Raw genomic sequence first — 27,135 nt, 5'->3', positions numbered from 1 at the left:
TGAATTGAAAAGAACTAAGGGGAGGGGATGAATGGATACCGGAATCATTCAAATAGTCTAGGTTTGTTACTATTTGAATTCAAAGACTAACAGCTTGGGTTAATTTATCATTTTAACAGCCAATTCTCTCGACACCCACCGCATACCGTCTGAAATGTAAGAATAGGGCAGATCTTACGGTTAGGTCAGCTCCGAACCACAGGTCATCGCCAGCGGGTCCAACTGGGTCTCTCTCGGTTCCGTGTCTCGTGGCCTTCGTTGTGGTTGACTTTCAGGGACTGGACCGGTCGCTTTCCTGAGTACCTAGGGCGGCTTCCTTCTTATAGCTTGAAGACGAACGGGGTGGTGTGTCGGAATTCACGCAAATAATGATAAAACTGTCCAAGGGTCGAGTTGGTTTTGGTTGCTGACCAACTTAAATTCACCAAAGATTGACAAAAAGGTTGACAAGCTTAACGCTGGCTCCTTTTGGTGATCAGAAATAGGTGAGGATGCTGCAGCAGCAGAGTTTAAAACGTGCTATAGAGAGGAGACAGGATGACGGACGAACAAAAACGTAAAATGTATCTTTCTACTACATTCTTCTCTTTCTGTCTTTGTTCGGACCTTCTTCTTCCATCTCATCTTCCTCTCCTGCCATTTTCAAAGACTCTCCGCCAGACTCTCATTCCAACAATTAGAGCTCTCTGCTCTTCATCTTCTCTACTGATTCCGTCCATGTTCTATTCCAGAACTGTCAATATTCTGTTCAATATCTTATGCCATAACTGACTTTTCCTTGCGGTTTTCCGGAGTTTGATTCGCGGAGGCGGGGCATGACGTAGGCCTACGCTACACTTTCAGCCAATGTTATGCCTGAAACTGTTGTGACGTCTGTCAAAGGAATTCGACTCCTGCATTCTTCCGTCTCATAAACATTTGTTCAGAGGATTCTAAAACACTATAACTTGTTGAGATATAAAGGGTAAAGATATAGCATAAACTTAGGATATTCTGTTAAACACAGAATACAATAAGAAACAGCTGAAGCATTGGTTAATAGTTGCATTATTTCATATAAATGTCACATGTCATATGCAAGTTGTTGACTTAGTTTTGTGTTTGACTATTCAGTACTACGAACCACTCGGGGGCAATGTGGCTCCATAAGCTGATTAGTAATTTTCCAAAATAATAATATCTTCCGTATCGTTCCACGTACGATCATGAAAAAGGTATTAAAATGCAGCTTGTGATATCACTGAGAACATTAAAGAACTTGTACCCAGATACAAAGCACATTTAATACAGTTTCAAGATTCAGCTAAAAAGTGATTCAGGGTGAGATCCTTTTGAGAGGTCCATGCAGCGACTGTCTCTGGCTTGAGTCAGAGTCAGGGCAAACTGTCACCATTGTTTACTTTCAACCATATAGGGTCGGAAGGGTCCTGTTCTGGTTTTCCCCAATACTCTCCTGAGAGGGTCCGTTGTTTGTTCAGCTTAGTTAGCACTAAGCTATAAATGCATTTACCTAAATTTATGGCACAGGTCTGTGGAAAGAGGGGCTGAGAAAACTCCCCCAAAAATGCTTTCGTGGGCAAAGGTTGTTGTAAATTTCTCTTCTTTGATGTAGAAATCCCCCATCTGGTATTTCCACACTGACCATCCCCACAAAAGATTGTTGCAGTCATTTCAAATCTTAAGTTTATATTAAATTCCACACTTGAGTTCGCTACACTCGTTTGTCCATTTCAGTGGTGCTTTCAACCTTTGGTCTTTGGATTGTTTCATAATTTCTCCCAGAGGAGCACACTTGATTGCATAATCTTCTATCCAACCTGGTTTTTAAACTTTGTATCCTCCCTCTGCCAGCCTCTGGAGGATTTTTATGGAATCTTGGTGCCAATCCTCTAGAGTTGGTAAGCACAGTAAAAGATAATCTACATAGCGAAGTAGTGTGCCTTTCAATGCGAGGCCCTCTAGGTCTTGTCCAAGGACCTGGTTAAACACATGAGGACTATGTTTAAAACCTTGGAGAAGTCTGGTGTAAGTGTGCTTCTTACCTCTATATGCAAACAAATACTGAGATTCTTCTGCCAGAGGAACACTGAAAAATGCAGAACACAAATCAATCACTGTAAAGAATTTTGCATCAGGAGGCACATTGGTGAGGAGGGTGTAAGGATTTGGTACCTCTGCTGGCCAATCCTGGACAATCGCGTTTATCATCCACAAATCATGTGCTAACCTGTACTTGGATTTGTCTGCCTTCAATACTGGAAATATTGGAGTATTACACACGCTATCCGTCTCAACCAGCACTCCTTTTCCTGCAAAGCCTTCTATTATCCCACTTACACCCTCCTCTGCCTTTGGTTTGAGTGGATACTGAGGACGATTAGGAAGTTTTACATTGGGTCTCAACTGTACTTTCACTGGATTTGCAAGTTTCCCCAAACCAACATCGGCCTCATTTTTAGACCACACTTGGTTTGGGACGTGAGATATCATTTCCTTCAACAAATCACTTTCACTGGTTTTTTCCTCTTTTTGCTTTGCTGCTTGAACTGATTGGTTTGCCCATGCCATTATTGCCTGTGGTTGTGCCAAGGCTGATACACTGCACAGGATTTTGATCATTGTTGCATCTTGTGCTTGGAAGATTAATGGATTCTCTGTTTGTTCCCACTTTACTCTTTAAGCTGTTTTCATCATGGGCCCCAAATCCTTTGCTTTGAAATCCTCATTCATCGACAAAGTAATATGTGGAGCAGATTCTGGCGCGCTGTACCATTCAGAAATAAATCCATTTGGTTCCACAGTCATGGCTGCCTCTTGTTTTCCAATGATGATTTACTGAGTTGTCAAATTCTGTCTGTTTGTCCCATGGCTCTTCAAACTCCACTTTTTGAAACATCATAATACATTGTACAATGATAGTTGAGTGTGGATTCTCTTGCTTTCGGACACTGGACTCGAATGTATTTTTCCCCATTTGTTAAATGCAACTGTTTCTGGCTCTGAAATGTCTCCCAACCAATATATTCTTGCTGTGTCAGGTTGTGTTAACCCTGGAAACTCCAGACCTTCTTTATCCAAGATTATGCCTTGTGGGGAACACCAAATCTTAATTTTTAGGTTACACAAAGCCTCTCTCCCCAGCAAGTTAAGGGGAGTCTGACAAGATACCCCGATTGGTATTCTAATTTCACTTCCCTCAGTGGACAGACGCACTGGAGCGGTCATTCGTATTAGCTGCTTAATTCCCGAGAATCCTATGGTCTCAACTAATTTGTTTGATATGGGGAAGTGTGTAGCATATTGTTGACTTACACAAGTGTATGTGGCTCCAGTGTCTACCAGCACTGGAGTTGGCTCATCCTCAATTAGAACCTGCAGCAGTGGTTCTTCATCAGCTCCCACGATTACAACTGGGAACTGACCCTTCCTTTTAGGATTCTGTGGGCACCCCTAATAACCAAAATTTGGACTCACCCATGGATCTGCCGTGCCCCTTGCTCCACCCCGCAGGGACTGGCCACGGTTATGCTGAACATTCGGGTTTCTGGGACATCTGTCAGCAAAGTGTTCAAGCTCGCCACAAGCCCAACACGCTCCCATGGAACTTCGTCCTCCCAGTGGGCCTCTCCTGGACCCTCGACGGGGTCGATATGGGACTTGTCCCCCTGAACATTGTGTGTAAGGTGGTTGTGTTATGACACATGGTGTATAAGGTGCAAGGTTTGTTGCAGTTGAGGCTGGGAGTACCTGTTCAGTGGCCCTCGGCGTAAGCAGGGCCTGACCTTTTACCTTTTGCTTCCCTTGCAGTTCTCCCAACTGCAACTGTGTCAGTTTCCTTTGGATGTTGTTGTCCTTCTCCTTCCGTTTCCGTTCGCCTTGTCTGTATCTTTCGACCACATGCACCACATTCTGCCAGAACTGCTCGTGTGATATTAATCTCACTCCTATCACATCTTCCAGCCTCGCCCGAACTGGATCGGGCAGAACCTCTAGAATAGAGTCTCTGAACAATGTCTTTAATACTGGGAATTTTTCAATTTCTTCCTGCGTTTCTTGTTTCCATTTTCTCAATTGACGTTCAACATACGCCGCTGTATATGACTCTCAGTATCTAACAGTGGATCACCCTTTAATACACTCGGGTCCACTCTTGATGGAGATTCAGCGCACAGTGCTTCCCACAATGCAGCTCTATTTGCATTAAACTCAGTTCCATCTGCTCAGTGACTCAACATCCAATCATTCTTACTGTGTCTCAAAATGTCCTCCATTGTAGAAGCTCCCAAACACCCTGCCCATACTGCTTTAATGTCTCTCACAGCTAACAGTTTGCCCACAGTTTCTTCTTCAAAAGCTCTTATCCACTTGATTGCACCCTCGTGAATATCTGGCAATCTAGCAACCAGCCCTGCAAGGTCAAACGTCTGCCATGGCACATAATGTCCCTGGGTCCCTTTTATCAAAATTGGATACTGTCGTGTATCAGTATCTGATGGGTGAATATTGAGTGTGTATCTCAGATCATAGCTTTTATCTTTACTGGCTTTGACGTGTTCATGTTGTGTCTCTGATTTTTGTTTCGATTCATGCTTCTCTGCTTGGTTTATTTCTCGCTGCAAATCAACGAGAGCATGCTCAGGTTCTACCCAGTACCATTCTCCTAATAGTTTATCATTAAATCCTCCATAACAGTCTAAAACTTTGGATGTCTTTCTGTCTGTGCTACAATATCTGGGAGTCATGTCTTGTAGTATAGTTTTGCCTACAGGGGGAGTAGTGGTCCGATTCTGATGTGACTTTTGGTGATCTGAGGAATATGCTGTTGCTGAAGCTGTAGCACTCTCAGGATCTTCAAAAGATGCCTTTTGAACTGGTGATTTTTGATACTGTGGGGGCTGTCTCTCTGCATCCTGATCAGACTTAGAAACAGCGTCTGGCTGGGGAGCTACATGTCTGCTTGATGTAGCCATTTGTGGTTCTGGATGTGAAGTGGTTGGACGTTCTTGAGGTGTTATGTGATCTTTCATTTCAAAATCTCCTTGTATGTTTACTAACCCTGACAGTGGTGGATATAGTCCTGCATGATCATGCTGCTTGATAAAGGTTGGACTTATCCATTTCTACTGGTTCCCTTTTCAGTGCTGCTACACACTCCTTCAAATTCCTTCTGTACCGAAGACCTTAATTTTCAAACAAGCTTAAAACTTTTAATTCAAGCTCTCGCTTTTGTTGTCTCTTTTTGCTCTTGTCTTTAGGTTGGTGATCTCTGATCCTTAATCCCATACTCTCACAAGCAGCTACATCGAAAGCGCCATCTTTTGGCCAAGGTGAGGACAGAGTTTTTTGTTCATTTTTCCCATTTTTGAGATATTTTTTGAATATCTTTGAAAAGTTAAAGATTAATATTGGTGTTGCATTCATTATTTCACCTGGAGTTAGGTTAATGTTAGCTTTATTGGTAATGCTAATAAATGCTAACCTATTGGAAATCTAACTAGATTAATATTAGCTTTACTGTCATTGCTAATAAATGCTAACTTTACTGCTAATTTAGAGCCAGATTGATATTAGCTTTATTGCTATTGCTAATAAATGCTAACTTTACTGCTTATTTAGAACTAGATTAATATTAGCTTTATTGCTATTGCTAATAAATGCTAACTTTAATGTTAATTTAGAGCTAGGTTAATGTTAGCTTTATTGCTATTGCTGATTTATTTATAATCGAGAGTTAGGTTAATGCTCAACCTATTTTAATGTAACTCAAGCTAAGGGCGTTGCCCTAACTTTTGTGCTATCCAGAATCTTCCAATCAGAACTCTACACAATGACCTTTCACCAATCCGAACGAGACAACAATGCACGTCACAGCTCTGTAAATTCTAATCCAATGAAATATGAACACACCTCTATTCCTACCTCCCTGGATTTTGGTAACTCCCCCAGTCTCTAATCTAATAACCAAAAGAAAACAATTAAACCGCACCCTATTCCTCAACTCAAAATGTTGTTTGTATGGTTCTTGTAACAAATTAAGAAAAGGGCCCAAAATACAAACTCACAAGCTGGAAACAGGGAGAAATATAATTAAATCACAGCTTAATTATTGTACTGAAATACTATGACCATATGATAAAAGAAAGTGTGATTTTAACAAGAACATACAGCTGTATTGTTTACAGAATAAAAATGTCAAAGCATTCAAGGACATCCATGCAATCCAAGTCAAACCAGCAATCTGAACCAGAACAAGTCTAGCTAGACTGTTAAAAACAAAATTTAGATACACAATTCAAATCACAGCAGCCCTGCAAAGATACAATTATAATAGAACATACTCAATAGAACTTGAACAGATGTTCAAAGAAATCCGGAAAGCAATATGGAACATTAAAAAACTCACAGATCATTACTGTAACCACACCTTATTCCAACAATTTAGCTCCACAGCTCTGTTATTCCAGTTTTTCACTTCAATTCACTTCAATCCTTCTTCCAAATTTCAGCAGTCTGTCACTTTAAGAAAAGCCTCAACTCACACATCTCAGACCCACTCATCAGACTGAAAGACACAACTTACGCTTACATTTATTTTACTTACACAAACCTTCTTTCGATTCTGCTCTGTCTCTGCAAACTCTTTTCTCTCCTCACGCACACATGTAGCCTAAACACATGTAACCTAAACAACCTCTCACTCTGACCTTTATTCAGTTACAACAGCTTTACTCTCTCAACATTCACTTCTCTTTCATTCAAATTAAGACTATATATGTATAAGTTGTATGTTAGCACTGTGTGTGTATGTAAATTTGGCTGTAATTACAAATTTTATGTGTGTGTTTTAATCATGTAATAGATATTAGAAATAAAGAGAGTCGAGGATGGGATGAGTTGGAATCTTGATTTTTCACACTAAAGACCTTTTTCAGATTCACATAAAACAGCAGGATTTCACACACAGCAGCACAATTGAGTACAAACAAACCGGTTTACACACACACACAAGTCAGTCAGTTTGTCCGTCCCCAGTCAATCCTTCACAATCTTAAATTGTTTAATTTATTTTATTTAGACTTTTTTATTTCATTTTCAGGAGATATTGACATAGACAATATCTGAAATTTAAAATATTCATTTGTGACCTCTTATAACATCTCCTGTGGCCAATTCATAATGAAATTTGAATTTTCTTCTCAAAATGTTTTCTATAATGAGGTCAAAGATAACTCCAAAGAGTTTTAAAGATATATTAAATGATATAAACACATATATTACAACATTCCCCTATAGAACTGGAATGAATTTTTCAGAGTTTTCTTGTTGATTCCACCTTCAAACTTTTTCTGTTCTCGAGTCAATCAATCATCAGTACCCATCTGCTCCTTGACTAGTGAAAATAGTGTCGACATATAATTACTAATGTGTGCCTTTCTCCGTGGGTTATTGCCCTTCTATGCACTAAAGGTTGGCCCTTGGTACCAAGACATCACCATAAACGGATGATTTACGTCAAAGACTACACCCTGTCCGCTATAAAAGCGTATCCACAATTCCAGTTTAAGCTCATCGAGGTTGGCCCTTGGTACCAAGGGTTACATGCTGCCATTCCGACATCTCGCCATTCCGACATTGGCCTCCAATTGTCGGAATGGGGACACTTATTTTTTTATCAAACGTCCCGTCATTCCGACACTTTTTTCCTCCTATGGTCGGAATGGCGGTATGTTTTTTTTTTTTTTAACATACCGCCATTCCGACAGTTCCTTTTAATAGCCTATGTTTTACCCAAAACATTTTGCACTAATGATATGCCGGCGCAAATACGCCCTAAAGTTTGGCGCACAAACTCTGCACATACAGAGGCCACAGCCCCGCAAACAAACTTTAATAATCTATTATCAAAAACCCCTGAAATTTAAAATATAAAAATACAGATATTAATGTAACTCTGGCGAGACTGAAACTGATTAAGCAGAAATACAGTGTCAGTGAGCTGTCACAGCTGCCAGCTGCGGAGCTCTCCACAGAGCCCATGCGTCTTTTGCACGCTGTCATCATATGCAAAAGTAATAATTGCAATTACAGATATCACGGCTACTGCACAGGACACAGTTGCGAGCACTCTGCCTTGCCTTGCCAATAGAAGAGGAGAGTAATGAGAGCATAGAACGTGTAAAACACAACAAAATGCAGTAAAAACGTTAATATTCATATTCATATTATTCACGTGATTTATGAATACTCGCTCCAATTTTGGGAAGCGCGGATGGGCTTTGCGCATTTGGCACAAAAACACAGCCGTTGCGCAAGTCTTTATACAGCCTGTTGATATCTTAAGGACTTAACTGGTCACATCTGGGAGTAAATGTCATGTAGAGATTGTTTTTACATGACATTACAGCTGAACATATAGCTTTCATCCACAAACCAACGTGGGAGAGCCCGAAGACGCATGTGCCAGACGCACATAGGCATGAGTAAAACCGATTTTGACCACTTCATGTTTATTTGCTTTCTTTTAGTTAACTTTCGTTTATTTTGGATTCTTATGCGTGTTATGGAGCCGTTTCGGTCCATGTTTGTAAGCCTTTTTTTCCTGGTTTAAATTTTCGGAAGTTGAAACAAGTGGCATTTGAGTGTGTGATTGAAAACAACGGTCTGCTTCTCCTCCTCCAGTTGTCGAGACTTTGTGTTTTTAATAACGCTTATCTGTAAACATGTGTTAAACATATAAATTGCATGAACAGAAAGAAGGGGCTCACCTGTTGAGTAACTCACATTTCCATATACCTTAAGCCTTGTCGGAATGGTGGGACGTTTGAATGTCGGAATAGCCGGATGTCGAAATGGTGGGATGTCGGAATAGCGGGATGTCGGAATGGTGGGATTTCGGAATGGGTGTTGCCACCCGGTACCAAGACATCACCATAAACGGATGATTTACGTCAAAGACTACACCCTGTCCGCTATAAAATCGTACCCACAATTCCAGTTTAAACTCATCGACTTATTCCCGTGGGTTATCGCCCTTCTATGCACTAAAGGTTGGTCCTTGGTACCAAGACATCACCATAAACGGATGATTTACGTCAAAGACTACACCCTGTCCGCTATAAAAGCGAATCCACAATTCCAGTTTAAGCTCATCGATTTATTCCCGGTGTTGTGCCGAAAAGAGACTGCTTGACGAAAAACGACTGCACCGTATAACTCCAGATTGGAAGTGGTTACGTTCTCCGTGTTATAGTAATAGGAAACTAAGTGCATTTACAGTGAATTTGGTCAACGTAACCCGTTCCAATCCAGAGTTATACAGTGTAGTCACTTTTCGGCAGGCCTTTTAAAACTTTCTACATTGTTTTCTGCATTTATTTCCTTATCTTCATAAAATCATGGAAATTTAGGTATTGAAATATAACTATATTTATAGATCACAGCAGTTTAAAATCACATTGCAACGATAACACAACAGAAGTGGCAAGGTAAAGCATCTACCCTCATCAGTTGTTGACAACTAGCCTACTTTATCAAAACATCAGGTTACTTACTGGTTACTGCGCCGTTCTTTTCAATTCCTTTTGCACAGTAAAAAGAAAAGAAAAAAAGTCAGTTTTCTCGGTGCTGCGCCTGTCAGTCGGGGGCAGTCGTTTTTGCACAACAACGGGCTCCGTTGACCAAATTCACTGTACGTGTACCTGGTTTCCTATTACTATAACACGGAGAATGTAACCACTTGCAATCCAGAGTTATACGGTGCAGTCGTTTTTCGGCATGCAGTCTCTTTTCGGCACAACACCTGCCGGGGCTGAGCGACTCGTCCTTCACAATTACAGTGCACTCACAATACATCTCACAAGCTGCTGTTCGCCCAATTATTATCCAAATTCAAAACACTCAGCACTTCTATGCTCAACAGTTTTCTTTAAATAATTTCAGCAGCCCCGTGCGCAGAGGAAAAATAAGAGACTTACGGAACTCTCCTGTGTTTTTTTTAATTTGGGGGGAAAACTCCGAGGGCTGTCACGCTGTACACCAACCAGCAAACATCTGCCGCTTTAATGGTTAGGGCAAAGCAGAGCTATAGCTCTGGGACAAAGATATCCTACCTGCAGGTTTTGACGACTGATCTCGGCTGCCGGGGCACAGAGGGCTCGCTCAGCTGGGCTCCAGACGCCAAATTCACGAAGTCGGGGTCACCATTGTGTTGTGGAGAAAAGAGTAGTCGGACTTGTCGTGTCAGCCTGTTATGGGGAATTTATTGAACAGACCGTCACAAAGACATGTATATTTCAGCATACACGGAAATTCCCAATGACCTTAGTTTTGTGACATGTCTTTATACCTTTCTATATCATTCAGTGTGTACGTGGCCCAAACCCAATCTCTATTTGGCGCCTGCTGTCTGAGGACGCTACTGCGTCTTCGTCATTATCTAGACAGGGTTCATTCTGACCTCAACAACATGTTATTCGTGCAATATGTGGATCGAGAGTCAAGGTACAATATGTGGAGCAGAGTCAAGGCTTTGCTCTCCCACAATTTTTGAGTCATGAAGTGGTATTATGTTGATGAAGATTCTCAGTCATCCAGGTCATAGTAATACCAGGAGTTTGAATAAGGCAACTGGACTTCTTGTTGGATCTTGAAAACGTTTCACCTCTCATCCAAAAGGCTTCTTCACTTTGAAACTAGAAATGGTGGGGAGTATCAGCTTATAAGAAGAGATGGTTGTTACAGTCAGATGTGACTGAACACCCTGATGTACATGTCCTTAAGAGTCATTATCACCTATGAATTGTCCACCTGACTGAAAGGACGAGTTTTGGTCACAGGATCCAAGATGGTTGTGAAACTGCTTGGGGAAGAGAGACAATGCCTGCATTGTAGGTGCTGGGAAGATGATACCTGAGACCACCTCCTCTGTTCAAAGATTTTTTTCCAGTTTAACATAGATGGCTTCCATTCTCAAACCATCTGTCTTTACTGTCCAGAATGTGTACATTATTGTCCTCAAAAGAGTGTCCCTTTTCTTTGAGATGTAGGTGCACTGCTGAGTTTTGACCTGAAGAACTGACTTTCCTATGTTGTGCCATGTGCTTGTGGAGCTGTTATTTGGTTACTCCTTTATAAAGGTCTGCACACTCTTTGCTTCACTGCACTGCATACACAATGCCACTCAGTTTATGTTTGGGTGTTTTGTCCTTTGGGGGATTCAGTCTCTGTCTGAGTGTTCTTGGGTTTGAAGTGCACTGGAATGTTTGTTGAGACTCCTGCCACATATGGAATTGCAAAATGTTTGTGGCTGTTCTTCCAAGCTTCTCGAACATTGTGGTTCAGTTCAGTCTTTGCTGATTTGACAAAGGCCCAGTTTGGATATCCACAGGGTTGAAGAACTTTCTTGGAGTGCCAATGTTCCTTTTGTTTTCCCTCAGCCTTAGTAGGTACACTCTCTGCCGGGTGATGCAGCGTTCTGATGACAGCCAGTTTGTGTTTTAGTGGATGATGTGAGTCGAAAAGCAGATACTTGTCTGTATGTGTGGGCTTCCTGTAAACCTCAGTGTTTAGACTTCCTGTTCAGTGTGCACAGAACAGTCCAAAAAAGGCAGCTTGTGGTCTTTTGCATCCTCCCTCGTATACTTGCTGTCCACCAAGTTGAGGTGCTCCATGAAAGCCTCAAGGCTTTTTTTTCAGCCTCAAGTCTTTTTTTTTAATCTTGATTACCAATGGCTTGGTGTTGTTCCTTTGTAGGAGCTTAGTCCTGAAGTGCTGAAGTGCTTAGAAATGAGTCATCTCGTAGCAGCCGTTTCCTGACAGTCTCCACTGCTGCTGAAATCAGTATACAGGTAAAAAGTAAGGTCACATCACAGTGGTATTATTAACCTATTTATTCATATTTTTCTTTAACATCTTGTGACACCTCAGAAACATCTTTGAGCCTTCCTGTAGAGTTTAAAGATACAATTTTTATTTTTTTTATCTTTGGTGGTATTATCTGGTGGTAGTATGGTGTGTCCTGGGTGATCAGATCACAAATATGAATGCTGTCAGGATGGATCTGCTCACTCAGGCAACATGGAAGCTCCTATAGTCACAAGAGAGGAGTCAATGAAAAGCTAAGAATGCTGGTAGTATTTTGAAATTACCACATAAGAATTGTTTACATGCTAGACAGAAAAACAGAAAATAGTCTTAATCTTTCACACAGGCAGATTTATAATGCAACATCAATATTTGGGGGAAAAAATAAAGAAAGAATTTTTGGGGGTTTACAAGTACTACAGAACTGGATTGTCAGGACCCTTGTCAATGAAAAAATATGATTTTGTCATGAAATACATCAATCAGTGGATTACCTGGAGGTTTTGTAGGTCAATTTTGTTTGTGTTGACTGTACTCGCTGTGGTGGTCAAATCACAGCTTTACAACAGTATGCTGAATGTTCAACCACTGACATACAGCACTTGTGTTCCCAGTGAAGTTGGATAGAAAACAGGTGTTGACCTGCTGGTGAGCCACTGGAATTTAAAGGGTTAAGAGCTTCTGTGTGTGTCAGCGGTACTCTGACACTGTGCTTTATAAAATTAGAAATAATTTATTTTACTCTCCTTCTTACAGGAAACTTTTTGAAAATGTTTGCATATGATTCTGCAATAAATACAGCTCAGGCAAATCTGTAACATGTCTGAATAATAATATAATTCAGGTCACTGAATGTATTTGTGATTTCGAAGAAACAAAATTGCTGACGTTCTATTTACTGCTTATCTGACAGCTAACATGATGTAGGCTACATGTAAACAGAGAGGGTAACTGTGATCTATCACTCAGGACATATTGTAATGTCAGGTGTGAAAACATGAACTTGGAGCTGCCCAGGATGAATATTAGCACAAAATGTGTGTGTTTGGGGGGGTTCCTTTGAAGACAAAAAAAAGTTTTTCCTTTAGACCGACTCCACTTGAAACAGTGTGACAAATGTTGATGTTAGAAATGTATTTTTTTAATATTGTGCAATATCAATTTTTTGCTGATAATAATTATATAACGACTGAGGTAAGGAAAGTTCTCTCAGAAAATAACCAACAATGTTGCTGGTGTACATATATCACTAATATAATTAATATTCAACCCACATCTAGTCAGTTCCATTGATTTTTTAATATAGTTGGCAATCAAAGATTTGATTTGAATTATTATTTACAGATCAGTATATACAGTGGTCAAAGAAAAGCAGGACGCTGTAGTAGTAACAGATGAGGGGGGGGTGGCCAGTATTTATCCTATCAAATACATGAACGAATAATTGCAAAATTCTTCATTTCATTCTTTCAACATCAGCAGTATGTGTGCATAGCTCGAATACAGATTTGGCAACTCACACGCGCACATACACTCAGAATAAATATGCACACACAGCACTGTATATCAACAATCCACTGACAACAGATATGACAATAATGTGCACTGGCAGATTCTGATGTAAGTCACATCTGATCATGCACACTCGTACAGAAACATAGCCCCTCGTCCGTACACACAACCACAGCAGATGAAAAACAGAACCAACACATACACTCGGTCTAAGCCTCTTATGTCATTACTGGGTTTCTATAAGAGAGTTTTATGCCAATGTTTGCAGTGATAAGTGTTTTTTGTTAAAACAAAGAGTTCCTTAATAAATCTTTCTGCTTAACGGAAGACGTATCAAAAACAAAAGATTTTTCAATCCTGCAGGTAAAAAAAAATCTTAAGACTAAAATGGATATTTAGCCCACTTTAGAGTAGGTGGAGATACATTAAGTTTTTTATCTTACCAATTGCCACCATCTTATTCAAAGATCTCCATCATTTAAGCCAAAAAAAATAATTAAAAAACGTACGTTGTCACTGGCAAAAGTTCTATTCATCTACTTGCAAGACAAACAGTTTCCAGCACTTGAATAATAACCAGCAAGCACCAAAATTTGTTTAACACTACCATTACTACTTCAAAATGTAGCATATCTTCCTTCTATCTGTTTTCAACTTCTTTTATGTTAATTAAAATAAGGAAAGACTGAACTCCACCTCACATGACAACACCAAAGCTGTTGAAAAAAAGGGATGATCAGGATGAAACTGAACAATAGTTTTGTTTTTCAGGATGTTCACTGTGTCAGCTCAGGTGATTATAGCTGTCAATACTCATGGCATAGACTGTGAAGAATTAAATGTGCCATCTTACATGCCATAATTGGCAAACGGTTGGTTAAGAAACTCCAACAACTCACTTCTTTACTTATTTGCTAACAGCTGTGCAGAGAAAGGTGCATCCAGGTCTACTGAGTTATCTTTAGGCAACACACTATAGTTTTTAAACTCGATGAGTATCCCAGATTACACAAGGGTTTTCTTTCACAATTTTAAAACAGAAGAGTGTCATTCCAGGTGCCTAACTCCTGTCAAGTTTACCATTATCATGCTGATATCATGTAGTCTGATTCCATCCTGCTTTAATGTACACTTGGAAAGATTGTATATGGGACTGACTGGGCAGAAGTAATAAGATATTTTTGACTGCCTGTTTTGATAGAAAATAAACTGTTGATTCTGAAACTTATTATCATCATGGCAAAAGTCTCAAATATATAAACCACTCAAGAGGCTCAGAACAGCATTTACAGCTCATCGCACTCATTCAAACTTACAGTACTTGAGTAGCTGATTGAGGCGTACACACATCTAGGGCTTTGGTGCATTGTGGGACAATCAGGAGTGTTTTTTTTTTTTTTTTTTTAGTTCAAAATTGCACAACAGGCGCAGATTTGATTGATCGGTCCATATATCTTTTCATATATTTAGATCTATAAATCCATTCAATAACTATATACAAAGTATGGCAATTTTTTTTTCATAAAATTTATCTGCAGTTGTTGTTGGCTCTTCACTAATGTCTTCAGTGATGTGAACGTTTCATGCTTAGGGGTGAGTCCATACTGGCAACCTGCAGCAGTCTTAAACATGGACTAAAGGACCTCTTCAGCCTCAGAGCTCAGCAGAGTCCATCCAGAGACTGGGCTGTCCTACAAGAAGAGTGCAGACAATCATGTAACCAGGGTCATGTAGCATTGACCTCCATGATGTGGTCGTCAGTTGCGGGCAGCACCAGGATCTGCTGACCGTGGCTGTGGTTGAACACCTGTCCAGGGCTGAAGGGCTCTAGACGTGGCATGGCTATGCCCTTCTGCTGCTGGTCACCGCTCCCTACGGAGTGGACACTGCCCCGGCTGCGGATGCTTGCCGTGTCTCCCTGGTCGTCTAGCGTCTTGTCCAGCAGCGACAGACTGTCGTTCTCCACGCAGCTGTCTGTGGGTTGCAAGAAATAAACAACTTAAGACTCTTCTACGCTAAACCGAAGTCAAGAACAAGCAACAACTAAAGGCCCCCTGCAAAGTCTGTGTGCAAAAATACACACAGCATGTAACTACGTGAATGCATCAGCTACTGAAGCAGTATTGTTGAGATCTGAACATGCACTGACAAACAGTCCAATAGGTCTATGAATACAAGCTGTCACGCATTGTGATCGAAATGCCCACCTCTGACACATCTATTAACAAGATAAAGTTAAAGCTGTCTTTTGTTGCATAGTTTGTGTAGAAATGGTTCAGTCAGAACAGTCTTTTCCTTTTCAGTGTTGCTGAAAATATGGTGCAGGTTTGTAATGGACCCTTACAATTTTCACTAGGTTTACAGTGACTATAAATGATGTTATTCTTTACATTACAAGATCTTTTCCGAGAATTGCAGACAGATTTAAAGGCTCGCACCTGATGTTTACACATGCCATGTAGCTGCCCCTTTTGTTTACCAGAGAGTTTAAAGCAAAAACACACCCGTGGCAAACTGCTGTGGTGCATCATATGACATGCATCAAGTGCCACCGCTATCACCAACAGGAAGGAACGTTGTAGTCGCATCTGACCACACAAATCATTGGCTGGGATGACTAAAATTACAAGTTCCAAATAGTGTTTTTTTAATTAATAACTTGAAAAAAAAATATTTAGATCAGTGATGTCATGTCTTCAAAGCAGCAGAACACTGTCAGTTCTTTTCTTATGACACAGAGCCAGAATATAATATTAATGGAATGTTCCTTCATTTTAGATCTTACCAGCAAAAGAACAATTAAGGTACCACTTTATGTCAGCAACTAGCATAAGTGTAAAATCAAGAGTGATTTAACATCAACTTTAAAAGATATTAATTACATTTACATGACCAAAAAATTTGTATCAAACAATAACATGTTGACTATAGACATGTTTTCAGCCCCATCCAGACATTAATTTCAAATTCTAAGTGGATAAATAAATTAGATTTCTCTGAAGAGCAAATGTATGTTCCTGTTGTGGTAGGACTGTGGGTTGTATAGTTCTGGTTATTTTTCAACATTACCATAAGATTCAAGATTCAAGAGGCTTTATTCATCCAGAGGGAAATTGCTGTGCAACAGTTATGGAACAAGGGGGAAAGTACTAAATCAAATAAAATAAAATAGACAAAAAAGATAAAATAAAGCTAACATAAAATAACATAAGTAACTGAGTACAATATGTGCGGTGTGCAAATAGCAAATAGCAGCCTCAATAAAGAAAAGAGTATGTACAAGCAAGTGATTAGGTGAATTAAACAGTCTGATGGCCACAGGCAGAAAGGACTTCCTCTGGCGTTCGGTCCTACAAAGGGGTGGAATGAGTCAGTTGCTGAAGGTGCTTCTGTGGGAGGTAAGCACCTAGCAGAGAGGATGAGTGTTGTTGTCAAGTGTAAACTGCACAGCATCCTCCTCTTAAACATCACCAACAAAGAGTCCAGCTGGACCCCCAGGATGGAGCCAGCCTTCCTGATGATCTTGTTGATCTTGTTGGCATCTGCTGCCTTCAGCCTGCTGCCCCAGTACACCAAACCAAAGAAGATGGCACTGGCTACCACCGACTGGTAGAACATCTTCAGCATGATGTTACATACATTGAAAGACCGGAGCTTCCTCAGGCTATGATCCTTCTTGGACACAGCCTCTGTGTTCTTGGCCCAGTTCAGTTTGTTGTCCAGGTGTACACCAAGGTATTTGTAATCCTGGACCACTTCCACCGTCTCACCATTGATGGAAATTGGTGTAGAGGCAGATTTCCTCCAGCGGAAATCCACCACCAGCTCCTTTGTCTTGGTGGTATTAGGATACAGATGGTTAGTCTCACACCACCTGACGAAGGAATCCACAACACCCCTGTACTCCTCCTCTTTCCCCTCACTGACACAGCCAACAATTGCAGAGTCGTCCGAAAACTTCTGCAGGTGGCTGGACTTAGAATGGAACTGAAAGTCAGAGGTGTACAGGGTGACTGCTGACCACAGTCTCAGACACACAGTCCTGCATTCTGATATACTGAGGACGACCTGTCAGATAGTCTGTAATCCAGGGAACCAGAGAAGGGTCCACTTGCATAGCCGTCAGCTTACTCCCCAGCAGAGCAGGCTGGATGGTGTTGAATGCACTGGAGAAATATAAAAACATGATTCTCACAGTGCTTTCCGGTTTGTCCAGGTGGTACAGGCACAGTGGAGCAGAAAGATGATGGCGTCCTCCACTCCAAGTCTCGGCTGGTAGGCAAACTGAAGAGGATCCAGTGATGAGCTGACTTGGGGCCGAAGAAGTGACGGGACTAGGGCTGCCACGATTAGTCGACTAGTCACGATTATGTCGACTATTAAAATCGTCGATGCGTCATTTTTTTCTTTTTTCTTTTTCTCTCAAAGTTGCTGCGGCACCTTCCACTGCTGCGTCTGCGTTTCTGTCCTTGACACACAGTAGTGGTATTCGGACTTAAACCAGACGGACTCTGGTATCATGGCTACCTGGCAACAGAGCTAAAAAGTGTGGGAGCATTTTGAGAAAACTAAAGACAAATGTGTGCAACGCAATATCTGCAAGGCAGAACTTGCCTTCCACGGCAGCACAACGATGATGCACGAGCACCTGAAAAGGAAGCATGTTGTTGTGGCTGATTGTGAAGAGGGACTGTCATCTTGTTAAGCTAACTGGCTAGTTAGCTGCTAAAATTAGCGTAAACAGAGAGTTAACTTGCTACTTACTCATATTGATGGCTGTAAACGTTAACATCAGCGATGACGATTTGATCAATTAGCCCTAGCACACATATTACATGTGTTTTCTGTCACGTTATAACAGTGATGTATTTGAATAGGAACGCTAATGTTTTCTAACATTCCGTTGCAGTGCGAGAAAAGTATGTTCATCTTCAATGGACGGCTTTGTTACAAAGCTAGCTACATGCATACCTCAGCAAGCAAATGTCCTGACTGAGTCCATACTGAACATGTTGGTGTTATATTTGAGTCAGAAACTAATTCCTTAGTTTCAGGTGCCTACCTCATTTGATTTAAATGCAGCTATGTTTGATGCCAGAGACAAATAAAGTAAAGAAAAACCTAAAAAAAAAAAAAAAAACCTTAAGTATTTATTTTTGTGTGTTTGCTACACAGTTAAATAATTGCTGCATATTTCTTTAAAAGGTTAATGAACTATGATATTGTCTTTTTTGTAGTTAGCATATACCTAAAACACTCCAAGCTGAAATTTCCATATGATCTGATTAATCGACTAATCGAAAAAAAAAATATCGGTGATTAGTCGACTATTAAAATAATCGTTTGTGGCAGCCCTAGACAGGACAAGCCTCTCGAGGGACTTTATCAGGTAGGACGTCAGCGCCACCGGTCTGTAGTCATTGGAGGTGCTGGGACGAGCCTTCTTTGGTACTGGAACCAGGCAGGATGTCTTCCACAGCACAGGGGCCCTCTCCTGACTCAGGCTCAGGTTGAAAATGTGTCGCAGGACTCCACTCAGCTGGGCAGCACATGTTTTGAGGACCCTCGGCTGACACCATCAGGACCTGCTGCCTTGCCTGGCCGGAGTCTGTACAGCTCCCTCCTCACCTGCTCAGCTGTGAAGGTCTGTGTGTCTTGTGTGTTGATGGGGGAGGTGATGATAATGGGAGAGAAAGCACAGGTATGGCGTAGTCAGGGAGGAACGATGGGGGAGGGGGGACAGCAGGGCTGGAGGTTGGAGGGTGGATGGCTGTTGAGGAGTTGGGAGAGGGGTAGTCCGGAGCACCCACATTAAATCTATTGAAAAACAGATTCAGGTCGTTGGCTCGTTCAGGACCTCCCCTGCTGTCTGGCTACCAGATTGTTTGTAGCCAGTGATGTTCCTCATGCCGCTCCACACGTCCTTCAAACTGTTCTGCTGGAGTTTGTGCTCCAGCTTCCTCCTGTAGCTGTCTTTGCCCTGTTGAATCCTCTCCTTAAGCTCCCTCTGAACCCGCCTTAACTGCTCCCTATCCCCTACTCTGAAGGCCCTCTTCTTCTCATTCAGCAGGACCTTGATGTCTCTGGTGACCCACAGCTTGTTATTGGGGAAACAGCACTGGCCACACAGAAGTTGATGTACTCTGTTATGCAGTCCGTGAGATCATCAAGGTCCTCACCATGCGAATCACAGAGCAACTTCCAGTCTGTCAGTTTGAAGCAGCCAAATCTGTCTCCTGTGACCATCTCTTCACAGACCTAGTGGTCACCGGGAGCTGCTGGATTAGAGGCTTATATAAGGGTCGCAGGTAGATGAGGTTGTGGTCAGATCTTTCAAGTGGAGGAAGGGCAGTGGAACTGTAAGCCTCCTTAACATTGACATAGAGTAGGTCTAGTGTCTTATTTTCCCTGGTGGGACAGTCCACAAACTGCTTGAAGGTGGGCAGTGTTGCAGCCAGAGTTGCATGATTAAAGTCCCCAGATATCGCCATGAATGCATCGGGGTGCTGAGTCTGGAGTCTCGCGATGACGGTGTGGATGACGTCAATCGCGTCATCCGCGGACAGAGGACTATATATATATATATATATACAAATATGTGAATGTGTGTGTGCTTTTACATTCAGGTGTTTTTACCTGGGTCTGGCTGAATGGCCACTGCAGCGGTGTGAGGCAGGTACTTGAGCACTTTGATCTTGGGGAAGGGCAGATGCCCTGCAAACAGAGGCATCACCTCTATCTGAACCTTGTGCGTGGCGTTGGCCTTCATAGGCATCGACACCATTCCTGAACTCTTCCCACAAACTGCCCAGTTACTGCTGCTGTCAGCCACTATGGACACACACACATGCATAAAAGAATTAAAGCCATACATAAGTAAGGGTTTGTTTGTTTGTTTGTTTGTTTGTTTGAGTGAATTTACTAGGATGGCTGAAAACATAGTTCTTATGTACACACATCCTATGACAAAAACAAGTTCATGTACAAAATGATCACTACTCATACATTGTTATAATTAAATATTATGTCAGTGTCTGGGAAAACTGATAGAAAGTCTCACTAAGTGTGCATTCATGGCAAGGAGATGATTTTAACATTAAGGCATTGCATCCTCAATTTATATCTATTTTAAAATGATTTTCAGTTAATTATTCAACTAAATGAATAAACAAAGTCTTGTAATAAAAAAAAGATGCAGAAACTTTAGATGGGAATCAGTTTAATTTGGCAGCTGATTACTAAAATGGCTGCTAATTCATTCATCTCAATTAAGCAAAACCATTTCAGCACTATTTTTTTCCTTTTTTTTATTTAACACTGGTAAATTATGTTCTTCTTTGCACATTTATGGTCATTCAATTCTAAGATTTTTATTTTAATACTATACTAAGTACTTATTTCCACTTAAAAAAAGTTAATTGCAATCATATAAACTGTATCTCAATTTAAAAAGTTTTGAGTGATGTTTAACTCAAATCTACTATCATCCTCATACATTCTATTTCTATCAAACATTGTCTAATCTTCCTTTAAGAAAATCCAGCTGATGACATACCTTCATACATGAGTTTGTTGGTTTTCAGGCCATCGGTGTCAGTCTTGCTGTCCTCTGCTATCTCTCCCTCAGCAGGTTCAGTCAGTCGTGTTATAGACACCTCTAGTCCACAGAGGAAACCAGAGCGACAGTGCTGCTCACCAGCAGGAGGCAAGATCTCGGCTCTCACACTGTACAATGTCTGACAGCATGAAAGAGAGGTTTACTATGGTGGGGGAGGTCTCAGGTAGTGGCAGGAATTGTCACATGAAAAACACATCTCAAAAACAAGCTTTTATATGAAAAAGAAAATTCACACATAAAATGTCACCGAAAATACCTGTCATAATCTATCCTTAGAGGGAATACAGAAGAAAGCTAGGCCAAAAGAAAAGAATAGGGAGGAGATTGAGTGACTTACAGTGACTCTGTCCAGCTGGAACTGGTAGTGGAAGGGTTTGAAGGCGGAGACGTCTTTGTTTAGAGGAGAAAAGTTGGCAGAGAAAATGCACTGTAGACAGGAGGGCAGGTCATCCTTCCACCTCACCTCCCACAAGCAGAACACACTGTGCTTACTACAAAGGAGCTACATAGAAGAGCACACCACACATGATAGAGAAGTCATCAATGATGTAGTTCTGATGTTCTTTGAAAGAAAATAAACATCTGTAAGATACACTAACAACTTCTAAAGTTTTCAAAGAACTCATCCCCAAAAGTTAAACTGATATCAATAACAGAATACTGATTTGTGAGCACTTAAGAAAGATAATTTACACAGGCATGCCCAGATCCCTTTTCTGGTATCTTTATTTCTGAAATTTCTTTGAAAATACTTCCACAGAAATGTTTTTTGTAATTTCACAGATTTGTAATGTCTTTGTTAGGATGGGTGAGTGTGGTAAAGCACTTTAAGTAGTCAAAACACTAAACTACTAAACAACACTAAAAAAGCTATGTATAAATGCAGTCCATCTACCAATAATGTATTAGAGCTCCTAAACGTCTCCTAGCTTTGGAGCAAGGACTCCTGCAGGAGTCACCAAATCAAATTAAGTGTTTTTAAGACATTTTTAACACCACACAGAAATGGATGCAAATGACAACTTTATACTTTTCATTGGCAAATGAAAGATTTTTACTTTATTGCTGCTAACATTGTGAAACTGAGTCTTCTAGCCACTGCAGCGGGTAGTACAAACAACATGCCTGACTGACGAAAGTTTAAGTACTGTGCTACTATCTACATTACTGCCTGACGCAGGGAAGATAAAAATACTTCATTTAGTTTCCTATTTTTCTATTTTAATGTCTCTAATGTTGACTGTAAATAATTGATTTTAGTAACTACCCTGCAGCACTATGTAAATGAAAACTGGAACAGAGATCAGTTGGTATATCAAGAGCTTTACTGTTAGGCTCAACTTCGTTTATACAAAAGTCTGAATACAAGCAATATTACACCGTAAGTGTGTATATTTTCTTTGAGTGCAACATCCTGTTTTAAAATACTGGACAAATCTTTTTACATTCTTTGTATTTTGTCCTTTTTTACCTGATGTGTTTTAGTGTTGAGAGACTGTAGCTCCAATGATGCGTGCTGCTTCTCTGTAAGCTTCACCTCTGCCAGTGTAAAGCTCACATCCGACATATTCTCCACACACACTTGGATATACTTTCTGTGGAGTGTTGTCATAGGTCAGACATGTCAGAAAGAGAGAAAGAGAGGGAAAATGCAAAAGAAAGCAATTTCTATTTTAAATACAACAGCAATGAAGTTTTCACATTTAAGAGCATCTTTCTCCAGTATATCCTGATATATCAAAATGTTAGGTAATACATTACATCTTGGACAGTAGTTAACATCATGTTTACTTCTACTCATAGAAATTTCCACTAATAGGAATTCTTTTGAAATGTTGAAAACAAAATTTGACTGTGTCTGTGGGGAATGTTTTGTGAAGCACAGACAATTCTATGATGAGGGAAACTCACCTGTTACCAGCAGAAAGTAATGAGTGTTTGGTCTTGAAGGGGATGTAGAAGGTGAGGGCAAGCAGAGTGGAGTAGATCGACCACGGACAGTCAATGGACATCTGTGGACAGATGTATTTTCCAAAAAATCTCAGATAGTTTAATAGAAAAAAAATACCTAACAACAATATCCAAATATCAAAACAGTTCCTCAACAGTTGCTTTGACTAACAGTCCTAAACTAAACAAAAATATTAAATTAAAGAAAGTAAGACCCTAAAATAAATAAAATAAAAAATAGCTCATTAAAATAGATGGTTAACGGTTACAGCTAACTGGGCGCTCAACCCCAAAAGCGTCTTGAGCGGCCGTGGTCGCTCAAGACGCTCACAACCTGCTGCCTCTGCTGCCGAAGTGGCCAGAGAAGTCGAAGCGGCAAGAGAAGCTGAAGCGGCCGAAGGGGCTTTCAGATAGTAGGCATATTTAATAATCCATCTATACATCGGTTCCTGCAATAATAAGTTTCTCCTCCATGGTTTTTACTCTCGCTCTACCCTTTTCCACCTTTTTTCCGCCTTTGGAATCCAGATTGGCTGTGTCGCATCATTGCTAATTTGCATAAAGTTGAGCCTCTCTCAACTTTCGAAGCGCACAACGCTCATGAAGCACACGACGCTCATGAAGCACATGACGCTTTGAAGCTCACAACGCGCTGCTCACAACGCCGACCGCTCATCGGTGCCAGCTTACGCTGCTCAAGACGCTTTTGGTGTGAGCGCCCGGTTAGGCTCACAGCTGCACCGAATGAAATGTAAAATGTCTCCATCGCTGCATAACTCTGTCCATATAAGTTGTAACTCATCTCATCCTCTAAAAGCATGAAAGTTTGTTTGCTTTACCCTTTGGTCGATGGCAGTCATTGGTGTGTCAGGATGACTGTAACTGCGTGGTCGATGGCGGACCTCCCCATTTGTTAACCGTTCATTAGCTGGCCGATCCAACCCAGATGGTATAATGCACAAAACCTCTAGCTGGAACTCCAGCATGTGGTAAGGAGGGGTGGGAGGTAAGCTGATGCTGGTCACCTTTTCGGAGGACTGGATGGACAGAATGCTTTCACCCACCAACTCTGATGACATGATGAGGAGAGAAAAGATAACAATAAGCCATTGTGTTTATAGGTGTTGTGGTCAGCTTTCTGTAGGAACAAACATACATGCAAGAAACACTGCTTAATAGAGGTAAGTGGGAGAAAATCAGTTAACAAAAGATACATTTCATGCTGGAATGTCAGATTTCTCAGCCATGAAGATGCATATTCACATTTCAAACATATATTTTACATTAACTCAGGGGGGATCATTACTTCAGAGTAATTCAATCAAGTTCAGTCTTATAACGTTACTGATCATTTTGTTTATTAAATATACTTCCTGACCAGCGGTAGGGCTGCTAATGTGGGCAGTGCAGCTGGTGGAGGGCAGGATGGGCATGGTGTCTGTGTTGCTGAGCTGCAGTGCATCTCCTTTCTTCACAGCATAATAACCCGTTAGAAGAGTGAACTTCACCATCTGAGGAAGACCAGCTAACAGAGGCTCTGAGGACATAAAGACCAATACATTAAACAAAACTTACACAAGCTGTAGGATAAACACAGCTGATGCACCTTCATTTTCTGTTAAATGCTCTCATTAATCAGTCATTTACATAAGCAGAAGAAATAACTTATCATTAACAACTGACAAAAGTCTAAAATGTATAATTTTAAGTTTTATGTTCTCATCACAATTTTAAGTACCTTTTTAAAGAAAAAATTAACCTCATTTAAAATGTTTTTATTCAATGCTTTTTTGGAAGAAAAACAAGTAAAAATTTATGTAGAAAGGTTTTGTACAGTAACAGTAACAGTTAATATGGTTACAGTTCCTATTCAAGAGCTGCTACATGAGCACAGGGTTATTTTCCCCTTCTTAAAATAAACACAAAAATATCCATAACATTGTTAGCTGAAGAAACCTCAGAAGCTGTCATAATTTGTGTGTCAGCTGCATTTCCAGTTTCTCCAAAAAAGAAAACTTATAAAAAGTTGGGAGTGAAACCATGGTTTTGTTACCAATGCTTTCATCCTCGGGATGTTTAAATAGACAAAAGAAATAAAAATATCTATACAAGTTTAGTGTTTCATGAAATTAACTTCACCTGCACAACCTTAAAAAAAAAAAAAAAAACTGAAAGCAGCACTTTGGGTTAATATTTTACCACTCAAAAGTAAATTCAGACCTGAGAACGGCTCCACGGTGAGCTGGGGCTCCTGAGAATACACTTCATATCGGACTGATGGGTAGATATGAGACTGGACAAACTGCACTTCACCAACTGTGGCACACAGCTGCCGCAATGTGTAAGTACCTGGTTGCCCACTCTACAGAGAAAATCCAAATAAGGATAAGAATGATGAAGCAAAAGTTGAAAGGTATAACTAATAGATGGATATTTTATAAGGCAGAGCAGTCAAAGATTGCAAAAATGGAACTTGAGAGCACAAATTAAAACTTTTTAAAATTCTTTCAAAAAGTAAATGTTATTTAACAGTTGTGACTCTTACTGGTGCCGTGAAGATGATGCTGTTATTTCCAGGCTTCAAAGTTATATCCTGCACCTTCAGCATCTGTGCTCCTTCCTTCATGCCAACAGTGGCAGGGCTGACACAGTTGGGGGTGTCCGGTGGTGAATTGCTGTCAAGGCGACGCATTAGCAGGTGAGTGTTTTTACACACAACTCCTGTGGAATTGAGAGAACTGTCCGAAGGACTCCTGTCCTGAATCTCATCCAGCTCTAATGAAGGGCCAGCAGGTGCAGAGGAGTGAAGACCTGCTGATGAGTTACCCTGGTTAAACTCCACTGTCCCTGGGTTTGTTTGTCTCTGAGCTCCTTTGGACCTTATATGAGTCCCTCCATGATCCATGTCAAAGTGAATGCTAGCAGCTAGTTGCTGCATGTGCACAGAAACAGGCATCAAACATCTCAGTGTGAGCTCCACCTTCAGGATGGCTCCAGAGTGCACCGAGGCTGTCGCTGGGTAGAACTGCAGCTGTGTAAGCTGAGCGAAAACATTCATGCCGAGAGTCACTTTGTGAGCTGGAGAGAGAGAAATTTTTGATTTTCATCTTTTTTGACAACAAGAACAAATTGACCACACACACAGTTTGACCACAGATAAATTGATGCTATATAGCCCTTTATGACGTGCCCAATTTTGAATGAAAGCTGGAGTCTCTTCTATATGTGGGAAATTTTCCACCTAAATATATTTAGGCAGAAACAGGACAAAACAGGCACAAAGCAAACCAAAAACATTATAATGACACCTGGATATCAACGACTGATAATAACAGACTGATAGGATACAGAAAAATGTATGCAAGGTGTTTTTTTTTTTGTTTTTTTTTCCCCATTAAGTCTTTCCCATACCAGAAATAAACATTGTTTCTTACATTGGTCTCCAGACTTGCCAGCAAAGGTGAGAATTTCCTGACAAAAGTGTTTTCTCTCCTCTGTGAGCAGATTCACGTCACCTGCCAACAAGGCACTGGTTTGCAAGTAGCTGTAGTGGGTTGTCAAGGAAACTGAGTACTCTAGTATCCTACTACATAGACACAAAATTTGGAAGTCTCACTTATTTACTCTCTAATGAAGAGTGCACTGGAGGGGTTTTTTGGATTGTTGATGACCCTGCTCATTTACAAAAAGTATAAAAAAAAAATTCTGATGAATTTTCTAATTTTATAACTAATATTTATCAACTTATGTAACTTAATAACTACATTTATACAATGATTCTATCAATAAAACTTATTTTGTAAATAAACTTGCAATTCAAACAACATTACCCCAGAATGCTGCTGTGTGTTTACACGGATGCGTTTTTTTATTTTCCATCTCACACAGTGTGATCAGAAACAGAGTGTATCGTCTAACCACTTGTACAAGCTGCATGCAGTTGGGCAAAAATCCCAAACTGTCTCCAAAAACTGCAGTTAATTTCCACTACTAGTTCATTCTTTCCTTGTCCTTTGACAAAAAACACGTCTGATGTTACAGTCTGAATCCTTGCGTTTTTAAACTATTTTTCATTATCCACATTCACAACACACAGTTGCATTGGTTAACATACTGTTTCATTTGTTGACTTCTTCCTTGATGCCACTGTTTATACTATATTATCTGTACTGCTCTTGTTTCTGACTTCCAGT

At 40.6% G+C, this 27,135-nt stretch overlaps 1 protein-coding gene across 1 annotated transcript in view; it reads right to left on the bottom strand.

Annotated features, from left to right (window-relative positions):
* Positions 1–13,142: 13,142 nt before the first annotated feature.
* The window catches only part of trappc10 (trafficking protein particle complex subunit 10), a 32,548-nt gene continuing 18,555 nt past the window's right edge, over positions 13,143–27,135 (bottom strand). The window contains exons 13-23 of the mRNA XM_072396554.1: positions 26,377–26,486; positions 25,488–26,020; positions 25,163–25,304; positions 24,321–24,479; positions 23,782–24,011; positions 22,904–23,004; positions 22,464–22,587; positions 21,330–21,494; positions 20,930–21,110; positions 20,011–20,205; positions 13,143–15,348 (exon numbers count right to left, since the gene is read on the bottom strand). Of these exons, the coding sequence (XP_072252655.1) occupies positions 15,101–15,348; positions 20,011–20,205; positions 20,930–21,110; positions 21,330–21,494; positions 22,464–22,587; positions 22,904–23,004; positions 23,782–24,011; positions 24,321–24,479; positions 25,163–25,304; positions 25,488–26,020; positions 26,377–26,486 (2,188 nt within the window). The 3' untranslated portion in view covers positions 13,143–15,100. The remainder of the gene's footprint in view (positions 15,349–20,010; positions 20,206–20,929; positions 21,111–21,329; positions 21,495–22,463; positions 22,588–22,903; positions 23,005–23,781; positions 24,012–24,320; positions 24,480–25,162; positions 25,305–25,487; positions 26,021–26,376; positions 26,487–27,135) is intronic.

The sequence above is a fragment of the Leuresthes tenuis genome, unplaced genomic scaffold, assembly GCF_036924035.1.
Source record: "Leuresthes tenuis unplaced genomic scaffold, fLeuTen1.0.hap1 SCAF_12, whole genome shotgun sequence".
Classification (NCBI taxonomy): Eukaryota; Metazoa; Chordata; class Actinopteri; order Atheriniformes; family Atherinopsidae; genus Leuresthes; species Leuresthes tenuis.
The sequence above is the reverse complement of the archived record's forward strand: the minus strand, read 5'-3'. Positions and strand labels throughout refer to the sequence as shown.